At 35.1% G+C, this 22,510-nt stretch overlaps 2 protein-coding genes across 4 annotated transcripts; one reads left to right on the top strand and one right to left on the bottom strand.

Annotated features, from left to right (window-relative positions):
• Positions 1-2,893: 2,893 nt before the first annotated feature.
• Positions 2,894-7,095, top strand: LOC127813357 (uncharacterized). 3 transcript variants are annotated; one of them, XM_052354293.1, is made up of 6 exons: positions 2,894-3,023; positions 3,109-3,173; positions 4,870-4,981; positions 5,060-5,203; positions 6,218-6,392; positions 6,847-7,095. In XM_052354293.1, the coding sequence occupies exons 3-6, from the start codon at positions 4,908-4,910 to the stop codon at positions 6,970-6,972; spliced, it is 519 nt and encodes a 172-aa protein (XP_052210253.1). In that variant the 5' UTR covers positions 2,894-3,023; positions 3,109-3,173; positions 4,870-4,907; the 3' UTR covers positions 6,973-7,095. The 3 variants fall into 3 exon arrangements, with proteins under 3 accessions (XP_052210253.1, XP_052210255.1, XP_052210254.1); XM_052354295.1 differs by lacking the exons at positions 2,894-3,023; positions 3,109-3,173 and adding exons at positions 3,599-3,683; positions 3,781-4,076; XM_052354294.1 differs by lacking the exons at positions 2,894-3,023; positions 3,109-3,173 and adding an exon at positions 3,753-4,076.
• Positions 7,096-9,523: 2,428 nt separating this feature from the next.
• On the bottom strand, positions 9,524-20,555 carry LOC127812961 (protein TOPLESS-like). The gene is made up of 25 exons (XM_052353583.1): positions 19,210-20,555; positions 18,939-19,118; positions 18,735-18,848; positions 18,485-18,643; positions 18,139-18,265; positions 17,859-18,003; positions 17,705-17,775; positions 17,437-17,587; positions 17,228-17,337; positions 17,084-17,153; positions 16,915-16,988; positions 16,743-16,838; positions 16,536-16,631; positions 16,306-16,433; positions 15,995-16,229; positions 15,751-15,915; positions 15,594-15,677; positions 15,299-15,436; positions 12,064-12,174; positions 11,779-11,958; positions 11,399-11,527; positions 11,214-11,309; positions 10,637-10,816; positions 10,392-10,558; positions 9,524-10,101 (listed from the first exon to the last, which is right to left on the bottom strand). The coding sequence occupies exons 1-25, from the start codon at positions 19,284-19,286 to the stop codon at positions 9,942-9,944; spliced, it is 3,243 nt and encodes a 1,080-aa protein (XP_052209543.1). The 5' UTR covers positions 19,287-20,555; the 3' UTR covers positions 9,524-9,941.
• Between the last annotated feature and the right edge of the window lie 1,955 nt (positions 20,556-22,510).

Below are 22,510 nucleotides of genomic sequence, written 5' to 3'. Positions count from 1 at the left end.
CCTCTCACACTCACACACATTTATATAATAATAATAATAATAATCGGGCTTCAACAATCCACTCACCATTTATCGGAAGAAGCGCAGAATCGTCTGTGTTGTTTGGGGTTTTCGTTCTCTCAGAAATATGGAGATGGTCAGGAGAGCATCACACGCAGGTTCATGGTACACCGACCCCAGCCCATTTGCCTGCGAACCCACCCCAGCCCAGCCCACTTGCAAACTCTTCTCTTTTCCTTCCTCTCTCACCCTCGCTGTCTTTCGCTCTCTGCCTCCTCTCTATTTCTCGTCCGGTCGCGCTCGCCCTCGCTCTCTGCCTCTCTCTTGCAGTCTTGCTCTCGCTCGCCCTCGCTGGCTCTCTTTTGCTCTCGCTAGGGCTCGGCCCCTCTTGCTCGCGCTCGCCCTCGCTCTCTGCCTCTCTTGCTCTCGCTTGCCTTCCGGCCCTCGCTGCCTTTTCTCTTGCTCTTGCTCGACCCCTCTCGCTCTCGCCGGCCCTCGCTGCCTCTCGGCTCTCGCCCTCGTTCGCCTGTCGTTCTCTGCCTCCTCTCCCGCTCGCCCTCGCTCTCTGCCTCTCTCTTGCTCTCGCTCGCCCTCGCCCTCTACCTCTCTTGCTCTCGCTCGCCCTCCGGCCCTCGCTGCCTCTCGGCTATTGCTCTCGGCTCTCGCCCTCTGCCTCTCGTATAACTGGTATGGTTTCTTTTCTATTTTTCAGCCATATTGTTTTTACTTGTTTATGCTTGATTTGTTCGTTGAAGTTGCTGTCTTTTTTGAGCAAGTTTTTACAAAATATGGCATGCTCGCAAAGTGCCAGCACACAACAAAGTTTTGTGAGCGGATCTTCGTCTGGTGAACGAACTCATCAATCAATACTGGTGGAGAGTTCTCAAGAGGTAAATGCTTCTGATAAGGAAATTGGTGGTAGGACTAGAAGTGATGTATGGAAACATCTTCAAAGAGTGATCATTAATAAAGAAATTAAGTCCTAATGCAACTATTGTAAGAAATTGCTTGCGGGTAAATCAACGAATGATACATCAACTATGAAGCAACATCTCAATAGGTGTCCTAAGAGAAGATTGGTAGGGGATATAAGGCAAATGTTTATAAAATCTGATTTGAAAGGAGAGATCTCTTCTGGTCCATATGATGAAAAAAAAAGGAAGAGAGAAATTAGGAAAGATGATCATTATGCATGATTATTCTCTTTCGATGGTGGAGCATAGTGGATTCAAAGATTTCACAAGTACCATTCAACCTCTTTTCAAGTGTCCTTCTCGTAATACTTTGAAGAATGATATCATGAGAATTTACAGTGAAGAGAGGGATAAAGTGATGAGTTTGATTGAAAACATCGACAGTAGGGTGGCTATTACAACGGACATGTGGACTTCTAGTAACCAAAAAAGGGGTTTTATGGCTATTACAGCACATTTCATTGATAAGTCTTGGACATTGCATAGCAAAATTTTGAGGTATGACAAGTATTTTTTAACTTAGTATATTGTTTTATTGTTGTTAAATTTGATAATTGTAGTTTTAAACTTTAAGTTTACTAATAATTTATAATTGTATGTCATTTAGGTTTATCTATGTCCCTTGCCCTCATACAAGTGATGTGTTGACCGATGTGTTAATTGATGCTATGCTTGGGTGGAATGTGGACTCAAGATTATCCACAATTACAGTGGATAATTGCTCTACCAATGATAGTATGATTGGTAAGATTAAAGCAAAATTAAATGTTGGATGTCTTTTGAATGGTGGATCTTTATTGCATATGCGTTGTTCTGCCCATATCTTGAATCTTATTGTTAAGATTGGTTTAGATGTGATTAAGCATGTCATTGATAATGTGAGGGAAAGTGTAGTTTTTTGGACATCTCCAAAAAGAATAGAAAAGTTTGAAGACGTTTGTCGACAAATGAAAGTGCCTTATGGTAAAAGGTTGGGTTTGGATTGTCCTACTAGATGGAACTCTACTTATTTGATGCTTAAAACTGCTTTGGTTTATAAGTCTGTGTTTCCTCGACTTAAATTGTTTGAATCACAGTATAAGAATGTGCCAAGTGACAAGGATTGGGAAACTGCAAAGGATGTTTGTGATAGACTAGAGTTGTTTTATAATGTAATTGAGTTGTTTTCTGGGACAAAATATCTAACTGCTAATATGTATTTTCCAATAATTTGTAAGGTTAAGTTGACATTGAATGAGTGGATCAAGTCTCCTAATGAAGTGATTAGTACAATGGCAAAAAGCATGTCAGATAAGTTTGATGCATATTGGAATGTGATTCATAAGTTGATGGGTGTTGCTATAGTGTTAGATCCTAGGTATAAGATGACTTTTCTTGACTTTTACTCTCCTAAGGTCTATCCTTATGACTATGATGAACAAATTAGCAGCATCAAGTACCTTTGTTATGATTTGATGGAGGAATATCACATTAAAAAGAACAAAGTGAATGATGTAAATAATCAAGAATGTACATTGGATGGGAGCGTCACTCTAAGAGAGAATTTCATTTCTTTTGATGATGAATATCAATCTTTTCTTAAAAAGAGGAAAACTACTAAGGTTACTAGTTTCAGAACTGAATTGGACCTTTACTTGGATGAAGATGTTATTGTTGATAATGGTCAATTTGATATTTTACTTTGGTGGAAAGTGAATGGAGTGAAGTATCCTACCTTGCAAACTATTGCAAGAGATATATTAGCCATTCCTGTATCTACTATTGCTTTGGAGTCGGCATTCAGTTCTAGTGGGAGACTGGTGAGTCCTCATTGTAATCGACTTCATCCAAAAACAATAGAAGCACTGATGTATGCCCAAAGTTGGTTGTCAAATGAAGTGGAAAAAGGTGAATTTATTTCATTTACTAGTTATTTTTTATTGTTAAGACTTTAACATTTTCATATTAATTTATTTTTTATATTTATATTTTTGTTAGATGGAGTTGGTTCATTCATTTCAGATGGATATACATTAATTCACGAAGAAGATATTAATGTTGTTGATGAAGGTATTAACTTTCGTAGCTAAATTTTTTTAGCTTAAATTACAATTTAATTATGCAAATATTAATTTATTGATCTTAACAATTGTAGGTTTGGAGATGTGATTTTATATCCAAGAAGTTTGAAGTTAATTTGTAATTTTATACAAAAAGAAGGTAACTTTATTAGAATTTATCTTTGTTTGTTGTGAAGTTATCAAAAATTTTTATGAATGCTATTTGCAAGAGTTTGTCTTTGTTTGTTGGTATGGATCAAACCAAAAAAACCATGGTTAAAACCGAAATTGGTTATGGTTTTTAATTTATAAAATCAAATAGGTAATGGTTTGGTTTTGGTTTTAGTAGTTTAAGTTTAGTTTGGTTATGGTTTTGTCAAAAACCTAAATCAAATCAAACCGAACCATTGCCAACCCTAGTCGTTCATAGCCATTTTTACGATAATGGACAATTGAACGAGGGAAGGAAGAAGTGGGAATTTGGGATTGGATGTTTAGTTTCCATAAGGGATGGGAATGGGCAAAGGGTTTATTCTATAAAGAACTACTATTTGTGGGCTAACATCGGATACTTTTTGTTTTCAGCAAAAAGATTGGCAGAAGACCTTGATAGATGGCTCAGAGCATCTGGCCTAGTGAAATCTCCTCATGTACGAGGGGTGATTGCGCCGTAAGTTGTCGTGGAATGTTTGTTCACTGTGATTCTCTAATCAACAATGATTGCCCTAATGTGTTTGCTATGCTTGTGGTGGCACTGGAACCACCAGTCATGCAGGTTACTCATATTCAGGTCGTGCAGCTGCGTATGCATTTGCAAACATGGACCCAATGAGCATGTGAGATCTTAGTGTCCTCCCTTTCTTTGTTTGAGAATATCCTGTCCCTCCTTCCTTTTTCAATTGAAGTTCACTCACTCAATTTATTTCTGATTTATAATTTACAATTTTTAGTTCTCGGGTGTTTCTTCTGGGCCCATCTCACCACTACTATACTCCAAAGTGTGCTCTTTCAAGAGAAACTGTTTATAAGACACCAATTGGGAACCTACCTATTGATCTAGAAGGTACTGTGATCTTCATCTTTTAGCTCTCTCTCTCTCTCTCTCTCTCTGTGTATGTACGTGTGTGCGTGCACGTGCGAACACTGACAATGACATTTGATAAACTTGACATTCATCAGTACTGCTGAAGTTCACTGGCCTATTAGGGTTCAATTTTTTTGCTAATGTAGTTGAAAAATGTGGAAAAAATAACTATGGAGTAGAATATTTTGGAGATATATTTGGGACCATGAGGGTGGGTTGGGGGTGGAGGATTAAACTGAAGCACAGGAATGTTCAATCAGATAAAGTAACAACACACAAAACCTTCATCCCACTAGGTGGGGCTGCTGTTCTATCAAGATGACTATCCAAGATGGTAGTCTAGAATGGAAATTAATTGCCAAGTCCATTACAGAAGATGAATATAATCATGTGTTTGCAGAATTTGTTACTGTTGGCCAAAGTTCCAAATTACAACACTACAGTAGAAATGTCTGATATTGTGCTTGTGTTGTAAATTGTTAGATAGGTGTCTGAATGTGTACGGAGAAAATGACTATTTATCTTTATGCCTGTGAGCCATGGGAAGCAAAGTTTTGAGGAGCTTAATCCATATTATCCAAGAATCAAAATATACCCTATGGTACAGCACAGGAAAAGTTTCAAGGGTTTAGTGTTTTTTTGCTGACACAATCCCCCGTCCTTCCCCCTCCCACACCCATGTAGTACTGCTTGTCCTATTTACACATTACAGTGACATTAAAATTGCTTGTTTGGCATGAAAGCATTGACATCTAAGCCTTGCATTGTACAGTCAACGAGGAGTTGAAAGCTGCAGGGAAATTTGAACTGATGGATCTTCATGTTGATGAGACTGAACATAGCATGGAGATGCACTTGCCATATCTTGCTAAAATATTTGATGGGTAGGCTCTCTTTCTGATTAATTTTCTCATTCTATTTTTAATTTTGTTGATGTCAATATCTTCACAATACCAAGACAGGTATCCTGTAAAAATTGTACCTATTTTGGTTGGTGCACTCAATGCTGTAAATGAAGCAATGTACGGGCAGATGCTAGCCAAATATGTGGATGATTCATATAATTTCTTCTCTGTATCCTCAGACTTTTGTCATTGGGGCTCTCGGTATGTTTCCTAAATCTAGTCTTTCAGTTTCTTGTTTTTGGTCATAAATACATCTGATTTGTGTTCATTTATGTACACGTGTCAGATTTACATTCTAAGCTGGTAGGGATATCCATGGATGCTTTTTATTAATCTTTGTATTTTGTAATGTTATATAGTTACAACAAGCCGCTCTATGTGGGGTTGGCGATATGAATTTTAGCTCATTAATAATCTCTATTTAAGTCTTCTTTAAGGCCTTTATAACTCACATTTTACTGAAGAGTTTTTCACCAAGTTTTTCTTAGTCTTTCTCTACTTCTTTTGTCATGGATTCCTTCTATTCCATCCATTTTTCTTAGAGGAGCATTTATTGGCCTTTTTCTCATATGACTACAACTGTTTTAATTTCCTCTCATGCATCTTATGCGTGATAGGAGCAATTGCAACCTTATTATGAATAAATTCATTTCTAATTTTGTCTCTTTTATATGGCCACACATTTATCATAATATTCTGCATTGCCCAACATTTCTTGCCATATAATAGAGGTGGTCTTACATTCAATCAAACTTCCTGTTGTTTGCTTTAGTCAGATTCTACATCACCCACGCTGCAACTTTCATAACTTTAAACATCACTTTTATTCTTGTAAATAGGCATCAGTGCTCTTTCTCTATTCGTTAGGCATACTCTTCCAATTTAAGGATCTTCTTGAATAATTTTGCAAACGATAGCATACCCTCTTCTCCAGTACATATTCATGCTTCAATTGGAACATTATCTAGTCCCACTGCTTTACCGGGCTTGCTTCACTTTTGCGTGTAACCATGTAATAGATTGTTAAGTTCTGGTTCTCAATCAAAATAGTGGAACCTATTGTTGTTCTACACTCATTTTATTAATTACCTATTTCCTATTAACTGCCCTAGATTGCTTTCCATGTAACTCTTCATTTACTGTACCTAATTTGTGGGTTTTTTTATTTTTTTATTTTTTCTGAACTTACAAATGAATTTCATCTTTTGATGTTAGGTTCAACTACATGCATCATGACAAAACACATGGAGCAATCTACAAATCTATCGAGGCCTTGGATAAGATGGGCATGAATGTAATAGAAACGGGAGATCCAGATGCATTTAAACAGTACTTGTTGGAGTATGACAACACTATTTGTGGACGGCATCCAATCAGTGTTTTTCTCCATGTAAGTTCTTGGCTTTAAGTAATTTTGCTGAAATTCTTTGTACTTAATTCTGTTTTCCCAACTGGACCTTACTTATAGCTACAATATAGCTTATGCACTTTCAAACACATGTTAAAACTTAGAAATATACACTTCAGGTTTAAAAGAGAAGAAAGTAGAAAATACCAAACTAATAGGGTATGCCTCTATCTCTCGCCCAAGTCCCCTCCACATTTTACCTGACTTTTCTGTTTTCCTTTGGGTGGAGATTAAGTTAAAAGCACAATATGGGTACTTTCAAATAAGTTTTGCTAGAATAGCAAGAGTTTTTTTTTTTTCTTTTCTTTTCTTTTCTTTTTCTCAACACAGTCTGTTTTCCTCTTTTGTTTTTCGCTCGTTCTCTTCTTTCTTGTTATAAATTTGTGTTTTTTCTGCATCAAATGATGTTCTGATTTCAGTTTCAAATTATAAACAGATGTTGAAGAACAGCTCCACAAAAATAAAGATTAAATTCCTTCGATATGAACAGTCTAGTCAATGCAAGAGCATGAGGGAGAGCAGTGTAACTTATGCATCTGCAACAGCAAAGCTGGATGCGTGAAAATATTTTTATGTATGATAGGAAGCCTATTTGCCCTTTCCTAATTTTAGTCTCTTATTATTGAATCAACTGTAAAATATTGAACCTATTACTCTTTCCTAATAAATCAAAGTTTCCTTTGGTTTTTCCCTCTAGATTTATTCCACTTCACTTTGATGCGTATTCAACTAATTATTATTTTCTTTTTCTTTTTCCTGCATTTATGATTTTGCTTCTGTTTGTGTGGCTAATATATGCATTGTGTTGAATCCTATGTATTTTGCGGGTGTGATGGTTGGTGCAAAAATATGGTTTTACTTCTAGATTTCATGTTTCACATCTAGCGATATTTTGATGATGTTTTTTTGTGTTTGAGTTTTAAATTTATTTTTAATTTTATATTTTGAGTATCTGTTTTAAAATTTTTGAAAATATTTTTTTTATCATTCTGTAAAATTATTTTTTAAAATAAAAAATTATAAAACATTTTACTTTAAAATTTAAAAAAAAATTATTTCTCTTTTATTATTATGATATTTTATTTAATGAATTTAATTATTAAATAATAAAATTAACTCTTTTTAATAAAATTTTATTATTAAAATAAAATAATAAATTTATTAATAAATTACTAATATATATTTTAATAATAATTTATATTAAATTATATACTTAATAATATAATATATATTATCTTATATTTTTAATTATAATAGAGATATATTATATTTTTTAAATTTTAAATAAATATATAATTTTATTTTTAAAATTTAATAATAATTTTTTTTCTTCTCCGATGCCTAACATCTTCTTCAATGCCAACGACCATCATTAACCAAAAATTTACACCATCAGAGCTTAGAAACTTCAAGCCAAAGGGATGACATATAAAAAAATAGATTAGATTTAACGATTGAATTTTTGTACATTTAATATTTAATTTTTAATTTTTGACCAACACCTATATACGCACTACTAGTTGCCACCAAAGGCCTATCGATCAAAATATTCAAAAATCAACAAGATTCAACTGCCAAATCTCCTTATATCTAAACTTAAGCGTTCGACCCACTCACCTATATATGCATTGCTAGTCACCATCGACCATCGTGACTGATGGTTTTCAACGATTAAATTCAATCATCTGACACCCACCCGTTTAAACCCTAAACCCTAAAGAGGAGAAAGGAGAGAATAGATGAGAGATATGGCTCTGTGTGAGATTGGGGGGGGGGGGTGCTAGGTGTTTTTTGCGTTTTCAACATTTTGGATGTTTTCAGATAGTTTAGTTGAAAACACTTAAAACAATATTTGTTGTTTTGAGTTTTCTTTATAATTTTTTTTTTGTTTTCAAAAATAATAAAATACATGCATTTCAGTATTTTAAAAAACTAAAAAGTTAAAATAAACTAAAAACAACAAAAAGAACAAAGCCTTAAGTTTTTTTTGCTAATAATAATGCTAGCATGGTTCTCAAGATTTAAAAGTTTAATACTTTTTTATTTTTTGAAAAAAATGAAAACTCCAAAACAATAGTTTTGTGCTAGGTTACATAGAAATAAAAATGAGAAATGGATATGATGAAACAAAAATACAAAACAGAAATGTGAAAAAATGCATAAATAAAAAAAGATAAGGGTATTTTTTAAATATAATTTTTAATATAAAAATTATAAAAAATAATTATTTAATCTAAAAATAAATATAATTTTTATAATACATTTAAACAAATGAAAAAAATTTCTCCGTCTCTAACATCTTTTTAGACAAAAACGCATTTATGATATATTCCTACTATTATGAAATGACTCTAAAATATTTTTAAAATTGCTCTAACAAATTCTTTTAACATATTTTGACCTTTTAAAAATAGAAACGTTTTTAAAACGTCCAAATGACACTTATAAAATACTTTTATGCGTTCTTTGTTGGCATCACTCATTTATCAAATATCAACTCAATCTTTACTAACTAATCAGTTGCACCCATTTTACATATGTTTTGATTATTATCTAATAGAATATATAGTACTTTTTATCAAATATCGTCTTAGGTTTTATTTTCTATTTTTAATAAAAGTACAAGGGTGACAAATAAGAGCAATGTTACTTTGCCTGATAGATTAATTGAGGGAGTTACCGAAGAGTGTCAAAAGACCAAAATACCCTCACCCCAATTGAAAATTTTCAAAAGTTGCCACTGCTTTGCTCGCTACTCTCTCCATGGCTGTCGATGCAACCACCGATCGCCATTGCCATCACCTCACCTTGTTGCCTCTTCGACTGCCGCTAAGGTGATGCAACGCCAGTTGGCGAGATGAGGTGATGGTAGCGAGGTGGTAAGGCGGCAAGGCGAAGATAGTAGTGGTAAGTGGTTGCATCAACGGCCATGGAGAGAGGAGAGAGCAGCAGGCAAGACAGTAACAACTTTTGAAAATTTGCAATTGGGGCGAGAGTATTTTAGTTTTTTTTATATCTTTCGATATACCTCTCGATAGTTCTGTCGGGCAAAATAGATTAATTTGGCAAATAATGCTGACACGCTAAGAAATGATGCCAATAAAAACAGAAAATGGGCAAAGAACATCAAGCTCAGAAACTAGGCGCTCAATTGAAGGGTATAATGGACGCAAAGCATCAATCCCATCAGTTTTAAAGGCCACTACATATAAATGTGTGTACATGCATCTATGGGCTACAGGGGAGAATGAACAAGGCAAAACAACTTAAGGGTCAGCAAAGGTATTTATTTATGCACATCTGATCAGAAATCAGTGAGTAAACAGTGTGCAAAAATTGTATGGTAATTCAACAAATGGTACTAAAAAGCCCCATATTAGTGCACTCTTAAGAGATTTATCACACTTAAGTTATGGGTATATATATGATATGCCAGCACACTTCCACTCGATAAAAGCTATACAACAAACGAGGATCGCAAGCAAGATGGATGATGACTGGACTCATGGTTGAATTAAGCATTTACCATGATCAAGCAGGAGAAGACACGCTGGTAAATGATCTGGTGACATCCCATTTCCCTGAGGATTCGGGAGGCTCAACGACCACGACGCCGCCATCAGTTAGTCCCAAGGCGAACTGGTTGGGCTCTTGAGGGTGGGCAGCAATTGTGAGGGGACATGCATTTGAACTGCATCCAGCAGAGCCATATATTAGAAAAGTAAGCTCAAGGAGGAAATCTGAGATATGTTGAAGTCACTGATCACTATGATGATTGCAATGATACTGAAATAGATAAAGAAGTGGCATAGGTTTGAGAACTATGTATCAAGCATGTGATGCAGAATCATCGAAAAACACACAAGAAAACCAATTGGGCAGCTTTGAGACTACCCACACATAAAGCTGGGTCAGCATAGAAGCTGTATGTGTATACTTGATGAATATGGGGCCAAAATTGCATGAAATATTCCTTAATACCTGATGTCAGGTGGAAGGTAAGCAGAGGGGCCGAGCTTGCATTGTTGATGGAAATCTAAGGCATCAAATATTAATACAGTTCCATCCACAAAGCACGCATACACCAACTGGCTATCACAGGAGAATGTTGCACACGAGATTCGTGGATAGTTGTCTCCGGTGTCCCACTGAAAGCATGAAAGATTACACTTCTGGAATCACACACACACATGAGAGAGAGAGAGAGAGAGAGAGAGAGAGAGAACCTGCTTCATGCATCCTAATTCTGTTGCTTCAAATATTGCTAACTGAGTCTCATGTACAGCAAGGAAGTGTCTCTGATCTTGGTGGAACTGGACATATGTATCTGATGGTAGCTTCATAACAGGAATCTGCAGCGTGCAACTTTTCTTCTTGCCCCAGCCAATGGTATCCCACACAATAATCTAAACATGAAAATGGCAAGAGTAAATCAATATAACCAGAAGCCCAGGTCACTAGGATGTGCTCATCAGGGGGGACCATTTGAGATTGGAAATGCCAAAGAACAGTCATCTCCGTACAGACACCATGTAAGTTATAATGAAAATAGGAAACACGTCACATTTTTTACCTACAATTCACAGGCAATCAAATCAAAGACCAGACAGATGATAGATCATTTATCAGGTAACATCATTGTCTCTTATGCACTCACATATGGAAACTTTTGAAATACTCAAAATACAGTGGACATGGGAGAATATTCCTTTTATTCTACAATAGAAAGCCAATAGATCTAATATTTTCTTCTGCAAACTCAAGTAGATCAAGTTAATCTAGTAGGGAAAAGTAAAATTTAACCTGCGCATCTGCTCCAGAGGAAACGAGTACATTCAGAGTATTAGAGAATGCTAGGCCAGTTATTCGCTTGGAATGACCATTGAGCTTGCTGATCACCTGCATACAGAAATGAAGTAACCAACTTGAAATAGTTTCTCAGATAATGTCATTTATATTATGTAGCATAAGGCAAACAGATCTATTACCCAATCATAACGGGCATGATAAATAAGAACAGTGAAATCATCAGTGCCAATTGCAATTACATTACTATCTCGAGAATCAAATGCAATACAAGTTGCTCCTGCTGATGGAGCCATGAAAGCTCTCATTTTCTGCAATTACCAACAAGATTTCAACTTAGTCTAGGTCAAGGGAGGAGAAGAAACAATTCATTTGAGTTTTACTTTCCTAGCTTTGTTTTCTTGGTTCTTCAGTCATTCAAATTCAAAACTTGTACAAATTATTCAACCATAACTGACTCAGATTTGTGTTGGTGGTTAATAATAATCACATACAGTAAAGTGCTGAGTTTGAGGAATTTTCCAAATGTCCTCAGCAGCCATAGTATTGGATTTTTAGTTACCTTAAATGTCATCATGTTGAAAAGAGAAACCATGCCCTTTGATGCTGACACAAGATATGAGTCATTCTTGGACAAGGCAAAGCAAGGCAAACACTCTTCGGTGGTAGCATCGGTAAGGTCATTGGTCATTAATAATCCACTCCTTGGTTGCCACAATTGAGGAAAAACCTTTGTGGTTGCCTGCAATAATGACCACCCTGCGTAATTAGGATATCAACAACAATGTTGATTTCAGGAATTCAAACTTTGGATTGAAGAAAGGAACTCTAGTGTATAGCTTTTCACCCTTCCGCTTAAATTAGTTTCATTTCTTGACCACTTCCAAAGGAGATGAATGCCATTTGATGCTAAAGCCAAAATGGCATTACCTACATGGGTGTAGATCAACCCTGATATCTGCTGTCATCAAAGAAGGCAGTGAGACACCCAAATTATTTTCACATAGCAAGATGGGCTTGAATCATAGAGGATTGGCAAGATCTCATCCCTTTTCATCTAAATTCATTTTGAAGGGATATCCAAAGAAATTAGATAATGTAAACAACGTATTATGTACTATGCCAAAATTAAAATTGCATGTTGAAGACGATGCATTATCAGGATGAAAAGAATAGTGTTCTATTGTCTCTGTGTAACAAACATCACTGCATGCATTTGTAACAAAGAACTCTGTTCATCTTAAACTTCTAGATTAAGTGATTTTAGTCTTTACTGATACAAACTCTCAAATGGATAAGGCATTAGGGGATGGATCAAGGTGAAGACCCCAGCCCATTGTGAATCTCATGATGCATGCGGTATCATATTAGAGACCATGTGTTCAACTTAGAAGCTTGATAAAATTCACTTATTATCCTCTAACATCAACTTGTGGTATTGAACAGATTTTGCAAGCCCAAACAAGAATCCTGTAGAATCTTGTGATTTCCCATTCTTCTACCATGCCTTGAGATTGAGATAACTCCAACTTGTAAAGCTATTTCCTAGAGGTGATCATGTGAATCTACATATTTGTGTGCAGGCTGGATTTGGTAAAACCTGAACTCTCACATTATTTTCATTGAAGTTTCTGAGCAGCATGCCCACATGGTGCCAAGCTTCTATGATTGAAATGACTAATGAATGAACGTATTCATAAAACAACAACAACAACATATCCAGCCTTTATCCCACTATGTGAGGTCGGCTACATGAATTCTAAACTTCCATATATTTCTGTCTTTTGTCATATCCTCATTTAGATCCATATATTTCATATCAAATTTTAATGTCTCTCCCAAAGTCTTCTTGGGTCTACCTCTACCTCTTTTTGTGACTAATTGTTCCATTTCATCAACTCTCCTTACAGGAGCGTCTCTTAGTCTCCTTCTCACATGACCAAACCATCTTAGTCTAGTCTCTCTCATCTTCTCCTCGATTGGCACTACTCCTACCTTATTACGAATAACTTCATTTCTAATTTTATCCTTTCTTGTATGTCCGCACATCCATCTTAACATCCTCATCTCCGCTACACTCGTCTTTTGCTCATGCTGGTATTTGACTGCCCAACATTCTGAGCCATACAGCAAGACTGGTCTTATAGCTGTCCTATAAAATTTTCCTTTCAATTTTAATGGGATTTTACCATCACATAACACCCCCGATGCATTTCTCCATTTTAGCCAACCTACCTTAATTCTATGTGCGACATCCTCGTGGATTTCTCCATCTTTTTGAATCACTGATCCCAAATATCGAAAATGATTTTTTCTTTGTAAGATTTGGTCTTCTAATTTTATTATAACATCATCCACTCTTGCATTTTTACTAAATTTGCATTCCATATATTCTGTTTTCTTTCTACTTAATTTAAATCCCTTAGATTCTAAATTGTTTCTCCACAACTCAAACTTAGTGTTCACTCCTTCTTTTGTTTCATCCACCAACACTATGTCGTCTGCAAATAGCATACACCATGGCACATCTGTCTCAATATCTTTAGTGAGTTCATCCATTACTAGGGCAAATAAGTATGGGCTTAGTGCAAAACCTTGATGCAGTCCTATTGTAGTTGTAAATGGTTCAGTATCCCCTCCGCATGTTCTGATCCTTGTCTCTACACCATGATACATGTCCTTAAGGGCTTGTATATAGGCTATTTTGACTCCTTTTTTCTCTAAAATCCTCCATAATACTTCTCTAGGGACCCTATCATAGGCCTTTTCTAGATCTATAAACACCATATGTAGGTCCTTCTAATGATGTTATCCACTGCCTGGGGATGTTATCCACTGCCGGTCCCAAGCCCGGATAAAGGAGGAGGGTTGTGTTAGGTAGCCGACAGCCAACGTAAAACTTAGTCGGATCCAAAACATGAACTCTAGAATGAACGTATTCATAAAACTTGAATAAATTCCATCTTTAAACTGCGAAAAACATATGATTTGAAGAAAAAATTTCGTTCCACAACTATAATTGGCATTACAACTTCTGTTTGTGCATCACTTTCATACTAGTTTACAAGTCATAGATATTAGGAAACCATCTTTACCCAGCCAATTTGCACTTCTCCATATTTCTGTTCCCAAAACAGAGGTGAAAGCGTTGTAAAAATTTGAAAAGAAATTTCTACAAAATGAGAACTTTCTAAATTCTAATGTGTCACAATGTAACCTGTTGGAAAATTTCATGAAATTCTGATAAAACATTTTAAAACAAGTTCCTTGATTTCCACTACTCTTTTATACCCCTATCGTGATGATTATTTGTATCACTATTTTTTCAAATACCAGATGTACAAAACTAAACCAGACAGATTGTGTTGATAGGAACATTGATCACAGCAAAATAAAATGGGGAGACAGTAGAACAGACATTTCAGAACACTTATTCATGGAGTTTCTGGAACCAGAGCTCTAAAACCATGTTCACTCATTCTGGTTGCCCCAAAAGTTCAAGTTGTCAGAAATGGATTCAAGTTTTCCAAATGTCCTCAGCAGCCATAGTATCTAGAAGTAAAGACAGCTAGTGCAAATCATTCTGATAGAAAAGTGGTTTTAATTTGGAAGCAGGAAGCAGGGACTTGGAATCTATCCCTAATTTTTTTATTTTTCTTGTAACTTCATTTACTAAGATATTCAAAAGCCTAGGTGGTTGATCAACACAATGGACTCACCATAAGTTTTTATCTCAATGAGCAATTGAAAGGGTCCATTATCTCTTCTCCATAACTTGGAGAAGGTGAAAAATGTAAGCTTTCCAGAAGGGACTCATGAATGGCAAAATAGACTGCTACAAGTAGTATGATCATTACAGTTCCTGAAGCATTTATAATTTGCTTCTGAGACTGCATGTACAGTTTTGTCAAGAATAATTTAAAGCAGACAACAGCACAAAGCATTTAAATCTATTTGAGAGAGGGAGAGATCAGTGGAATGTTGATCTGGGCCAAGAACAAGACTATAATGCAATAAACATACCAATTATGTTACATAAAAAAGTATAAAGTTGCACACTGAGGAAAAAAAAAAAGTTATACCTTGTCAGTTTTCACTTGAGAAGGAAGCTTCAAGGACTGAGACTGTGAAGGTTGATTGAATTTTGATTTCCAAACCTCTAAGATCTCAATGGATTCAGCAGCTAATTTGGGTTTCACGCCTTCACCTGCATATACATTCTATGGGAGAAAAGAAGAATTAGCATCAAATTCCATTATTGATCTTTGCAACAATATTAACCTTATGGCCTGGTTCAAATTCAAAAGCAATATGAATAGATGAATTAAGAACATAAGTTATACAGAGTAATCATTTATTCTAGATATGTTCTCTTACACAGAGCTTTACAGGACTCGCCTCCCCCGATACACCTTTTGTAGCTCCAGTGCTAACAGCAGTCAAAATTGGATTGACTGCAAGCTGCATGACCAACAAATCATTAGGCACCTAATATTCCTATCCATAGGGGCAGGAGGAAAGACAATGTTCTGACCTTCTTTAAAGTTCCTGAGAGAACCGTATAAGCATTTGCAGAAACATTTTCAGAAGTTTGCATCAACTCATACCCAAAGTGATTTGCCAAGATTTTGATGCCATTATGATTTGCAGTAACAGCCATTATCGTGCCTCCCTTGTTGAAGCGAACATGAGGACTTGCCTTGATACAGAAAAGCAGTTAAGTTAGGCCATTGTCATTTTCTCCAAAATATTTTTCACATTTCAATGAAAACACATACAGGTAGGTCTCCATCCGCATCAATAACCGTAAGAAGTTCAGCATGGTCTATATCCCAAACTTTAATTAAATGATCGTCACCCGCAATCAAAAACTGGTTGTTGCTTGTATCAAATTGCACGACATTAGAAGAACATTTACTAAGCTCTTGGTAGTTCCTTTTCAAGTAACCTTCACTTTCATCCCATTCAACAATGAATGATTCTCCATCCTTTGTGGTTCCACAAGAGAATAGCCTAACAAGTTGTTCTATGACAATATTAGCATTGCAGTGTGGCACACAAAACCATCAAACAGTGACCAGTAAATTACCTTTTACCGTCAGCAGTATATGCCATTCTTGTACAACATTGACCGGGAGCATCATAGTTGACCCTTGGTCCCATATTATCGTATAACCATGCTTTTATCTCACCATTCGTTGATGTTGAGAAGATAAACTGAACCAAGACAGAACATCCAGGTTAATTAAGGCATACAGAAATAAAACAGATTTAACTATGTGAAATAGAAAACTGCAAATATTATGTTCAAGCTCTTACATGAATTCCCTCTTTTACGTGAGGACGGACAGAGTAAACAGGGGCCCCATGACCTTCAAAAGTATAGTGTCTGGCACCAGTATTCACATCCCAGACCTAATCAGTGATAGCAAATGAATGTCAACCTGCTATAATTGTCATTCTTGTTAATCTGGAACCATAAGCTTCAGTTTGGAACAAAAGTGCAACTGAAAACACACAACCAACCTGAATAAACTTGTCATTACCACAGGTTATTAGATAAAGCAGCTTATCTGGTTTAGAGAATGCGAGATCATTTACAGCACCAACATGAGCATCAATCTGGATAGAAAGTCAGAATTAGGAGAAAAAATAAGAATAAAAAAACTGGCAGAACATAAAGCTATCAGAAACCTACCTCCAAGTGTTTTTGGATGTTGCTAACACCATGATAAGAATATAACTGGACTATATGTTTTGAATGCGCAACCCCTGTGCAGTGAAGAAAAAATGAGACCTCAGATATAGCTTAAATGTTAAAATAAGTATCTTCAAAACCATTCATGTTTTTATATCTCCAAACTCACCAAATAATGAACCATCAGGGCTCCATGATAGACGATTAACTGAGATGTGTGACTCTCTCACCAGAGCAACCTGATCATATCACTCAAATGACATTAAACAAGCTCTTGCTGGTTCTTGTGTGAGAATTGAGAAGAGGGGTATACCAAAAATGTCTTTGAAATATTCTTGATCTTCCAAATACGGAATTTTCTCGAAAATAATTTCTTCCCAGAAGAAACTTCCCACAATCCTATTTCCCCAGTATCGGTTCCAACTGAAAACTCAGTAACAATGCTCAAGTCAATACAAGCTTAGCATAAACAGAAATAGTACACAATATCACCGGTTTATATAAAATTTGTTCTGAGTCAACCTAAAAGAAGATTCTGTTGAATAGGGTGAAAGTCCATGCTTGTTGGAGGAGACCCCTCAGTTAAAACCTGATGGACAACATTGGGCACACTGTCATGATTATTGAATACCTGACTGTTTGTTTGACTGGTGAAAGTTGCAGCTGATGCCACCTGTTCAAGTTCAAGGAAGCAGGATTGAGAAATGAATAGTAATGACATGTCCAAACTAGCTCAAAAGCATTTTAAGTTAACTTTGTTTCTTTATTCCAATAAAATTGATTCAATCACCTCATTTAAAGGCCCAGAGAACCTTGTTTCAGATTCACAGTCCGAATTCTGGTCATCTGCCACTTTTGCAACTAACAAAAAGTCATGATAAAAAAAAAAAAAAAAAGAAATGTTTTAACATAAATGGCTCAACAAAGTAGAAGAATCATTATACCAGAATTGAAACCAATCTCCAAACTGGATGAAGCATTAATATTGGCAGAGCCATCTGAAACTAGAGATTGTGTCACAGTTGAAGTCTCCTGACAAGAGAAAGATGGCGCTGTGGCTTGGAAAGGCTTGAAAAGAGAAAAAACATTCTAAGAGAAACATGCATCAATAGAATAAAATTGAATTTAAGAAAAAAACAAAAATAAAAAACTCAGTCACTCCCTCCAAAGAAAGGGTGCCACATTAAAACGAAGAGAAACTCCAAAATGCATTTAGGATCTAACCAGTGGTTCATTCTCTACTGAAACACTATGTGAATGATGAGATCGTTGACATTGATGATCCATAAAGAGGGTACTTATTTCAGGGTCTGGCTGAGGATATGCGCAACGAATGTGCTGCCAATTTAAGCTGTCAGATTATAAACTAAAATCAGTTGATTCTCAAACTCCCAATGGCCAAGGCTAGAAACTCTTTAGAACACTTGTTTAAACATTCAAGAACATTCAGTTATACTAACCTACACCAACTGATGGCATGTTCTAACACAGTTAATCTTCCATCACAGATAGATGGCAACATCAAGTCTGAAACTAGAAAATAAAATGAGATCAAGAAAGAGGCAAGCACCTTTGGTTAATGAGGCGCCTTAATCTTGATTTATCCATGTGAGGAAAATTCAGTTTGTCCTGAAAAAGGGGATCTGATTTGATAATATTTTTGAGTTCAGCTATCATGTGCTTTCTAGCAGAAAATGAATCCCCATACAGGGAGAGGGGACCGTAGTTTCTGTCAATTCCAAACGAAATTGATTCAGCCAAACTGAAGCCTATTGCTTTACAATAATGATTGCAATCTGCAACACTGCCATAATCTGTACCTGAAATTATCTAAAGTAAGTAACTGGGTCATTTCCTTGTATAGCTCTTCATTTGTTTTGGCAAAGGGTTTCAGATCTTTCACAAGGATATCCAGAGCCTTCACGCGGTCATGCCTATCATTTGCTTTTACATTACTACAACATTGAAAACCTAAAACTCTTTTGAAGTTGCTTCTGTAGAGTCTTCAAGTATTAATAGCTTACCCATCAAGTGCCTCAAGGAACTTTTGCTTCCTGATTTCGAAATAGATCTTTATAGAATACTCGTCATCTTCAAGTCTAGTGAAACCAGAAAGATACTTCTCAACCTCATCCCAGTTGCCACTCAGAACCAGGTTCTCAAAATATTCCATGTCAAAGAAAATACCCATTTCATGCTCAAGCCTATATACAAAATAATAAGGTAAAAGCAATTATAAAGGCAATTATACATCACATAGAAAGTTCCAGATTAAGCAAGCAAAGTACAACATACACGTGGGCAGTCCTTTCAAACCCTTCCTCATGGAAGAACTGTAAGATCAGAAAGACAAGCTCTTTACAGAGAGACATTATCAACACAGCCTTGCTTCCAAAAACCTTCAACTTATTAGAAACCAGTTAAAATACAAAACATATTTTAAGCTCACAAGTCCATAAACAGAGAGAGATAGAATACTAAATAAATGAATGCTCAAACTTGGAACAAATAACCACTGGAGTGACAACCTAGTGGTAATGGGAGTGCTGGAAAGATCAAGGTCTTTGAGTTTGAGTCTCGTGAGCCTCAGCTGCTCCCCCACTAGGTCTTGCGTGGTATTATGTTACTTAATGGGGAAAAAAATTTGGATCAAATCAAACAAATGGAGTCTGGCGCTGAACAAGCATTGATCAGTCGAACAAACACTATAGAATGATCAATAAAATTGAGAGAACTGAGTAACGCGTCAAAGAGTAAGTTGAAATGTTGGAGTTTTGTTTCAAGCATTGTACACCTACAAGGTTAAATACAAAATATATTAATTAAGAATAACCAAATACCCCATAATGAAAAAAGCAATCTTATCAAGCCAAGCTCGAGTTAGGCTTGATAACTTGACAAGTATAACAAAAGATTTCCGATCAAGTTATGCTAGCCAGAGAGAGCGAGAGCAGCATAGATAATGAAGATATAGCCTGACATATAAAGTGGGGGAAAAAGAGAAAAGTAGATTGAGAGCAGCAGAGAGTATAATTTATAGGATTTGCAGTTCGGTTGAACATCATTTTCATATATATACACATAAGCGAGTATACGCATACAGACACATCACAACAGCTAAACACCTGAAATTAGAATCTAAGCTCACGCCTATAGTTTCTGAGAAGATATCAAATTCAGAGTAAAAGTAAGATCTAAATCAAAATAACGAAGTTAGGGCTTCTCTTAAGAAGCATTATAACACTTCAAAATCGATTCAACACCTAATCATTTGAGGAGACAGACTTCTCGGACACATACAACAACTAACAAACCAAAACGTCCAGTTCGTCAAGATCATCAAACAGATTCAGCGAGCGATTTCCGTCAACAGTTCTGATCTATTGGTGACAAAAGAAGCAGACGAATTAGTTCCTGCAAAATTACACTTATAATTCAACTCATTTCCCCGGCTCTCTTTACCTTTGCGTTTCTCGATGCAATCCAAGAGAAAGCTACGGAAACACAACGACAAAAGGCAGGAAAGCGACTGGAAATCGATCGGAACGATCGCTTTTGCTCTTTTCTGCTCCGCCTCTGAGTATCTCAACGCAGAGCCGCGTGTGTGTGTGACAACGAAGCTGCAACCCTACGCTAACTCATTGGGAAGCGATATTTGATGTTCCCCGGTGATGATAAGTAGCTTGTCTTATCAGATAGGTACGTTGCCTTATTGTCTTCCCGCCACGTGGCACAAGCAACGTTATCGGCCCCATATCAGCATCGTCGTAATTTATCAAAAAATAATATCGAGCGTAGAACTAATAACGATATTATTGTAATGTCTTTGCATTAGAAGAGTTTAAAAAAATTATGTATTATTATTTTTTCTATCTAATACATCTTTCAATACGACATATAACTAATAATATTATCATCAATCATGATTATTAGTATTATTTTTTACGAAAATACTATTTTTACTTGAAATAACCTTTTTCGTAGGTGAAAATGTATTTTGGATATTTTTTGTAATATTATGAAATGATCTTAAAATATTTTTAAAATTATAAAAATAGACCAAAACTTTAATTTTTTGTGTTTCTTGTCGTTTTGAAACAATAAATGTTTCAAAAACATCGAAATAGTATTCCAAAACATTTCCATACATTATAGACATACACGCTTAACTTATATAAAGACTAAAACCCCACAAGTAAAGTCATCTAACTCATCTTGCTTATTACGTATTTCTTGGTGTTTTATACCAACTTAAAAGTCAGAGGCTAAATTAAAATATCTAACCCTACCTTTTGTTACAAGTTGTTAGTCCCTTAAGATATGGCCACTCAAGACAAGGGTTGAATTGAGTGTTTAAAATTTTTCTCCCTTTTGATAAATACTATTGATTAATTATTTTCTTTAAGAATATATAAATTATTTTCTTTTAATTAAATTTTTTTTATTTAATTTTAAACAAATTAAAATTTTATAACTATGTATATGTGAGTTTAAAATTAATAAATTGTAAACCAAAAAATATAGCAAGAATAAATAAATGAGGCACGAGATAATTTATAGTGGTTATACTTTACTCTCCAAAAGTCTCAACCATTATTGGGGTTCCACTAATCTCACCAAAGTTTTCACACTAACTCACATTGGAAACTAGATACACTTATAGATTACAATGAATTCTAAGAAAATTACAAACACCAAGGTTTTCTCTCTAGCTTCTCTTAAAAACTAGATTCACCTAGATTTTAAAGATTCTAGGAAACCTATACAATCTATAATGATAATTTAATTGTTAAAAAATAATTGTCCACACTTGGACACAAATAAGTAATTAAGCATAAAATATACAAGACAATAATATTTAAATAAATAAATAAACGGTGACCTTAGTATGAATGGAGAAGATCGGATTCGACTTTGTGATATCTTTTTCTCCTTTTGCTTTATGGCTCTTCGGTGAATGTGCAACGAATCTTTAAGAGCTTTAGAATTCTTGGAAATTAACTCAAGAGTTTTTGAGTGCTTTGGATAGGCAATATGAGCAAAGAATGATCTCCAAAATGAATTTGGAGCTATTTATAAGCATTCTGAAAATTATTGTAGTGACATTGTAGCAACGGTCAAGTTCACTGTAGCAACGATCAAAATTCTGATCGTTGGAGGGGCACTATATCGTCACTATAGCTGTACTGTAGCAATAGTGAAGAATTAATTTTTTTTCCAAATTTTATAAAATTATTTTTTATACATTTTAGAAATACTTTGAAAAATAATTTTAATGGAAAATAACATTTTTGAAAATGCATACACTTATGAAAAAAATGTTTAATAAATTAAATTAAAAAATATATTTTTAATAGAAAATAATATTTTTGGTAATACATATACTATGAAAAATATTTTATAAATTAATCTAAAAATTATATAAAAAAATTAATAGAAAATAATATTTTTCCATACACATGTTATGAAAAAAATTATAAATTAATTAAACATAATTTGATACTATAATTAATATATTTAATAAAAATACTATTTTTCATTAATCACTAAAAATACTATATTTTATATATTAAAAATTCTCATTTTGTTAATCATC

Source organism: Diospyros lotus, chromosome 11 (assembly GCF_014633365.1).
Source record: "Diospyros lotus cultivar Yz01 chromosome 11, ASM1463336v1, whole genome shotgun sequence".
Taxonomy (NCBI): domain Eukaryota; kingdom Viridiplantae; phylum Streptophyta; class Magnoliopsida; order Ericales; family Ebenaceae; genus Diospyros; species Diospyros lotus.
The sequence above is the reverse complement of the archived record's forward strand: the minus strand, read 5'-3'. Positions and strand labels throughout refer to the sequence as shown.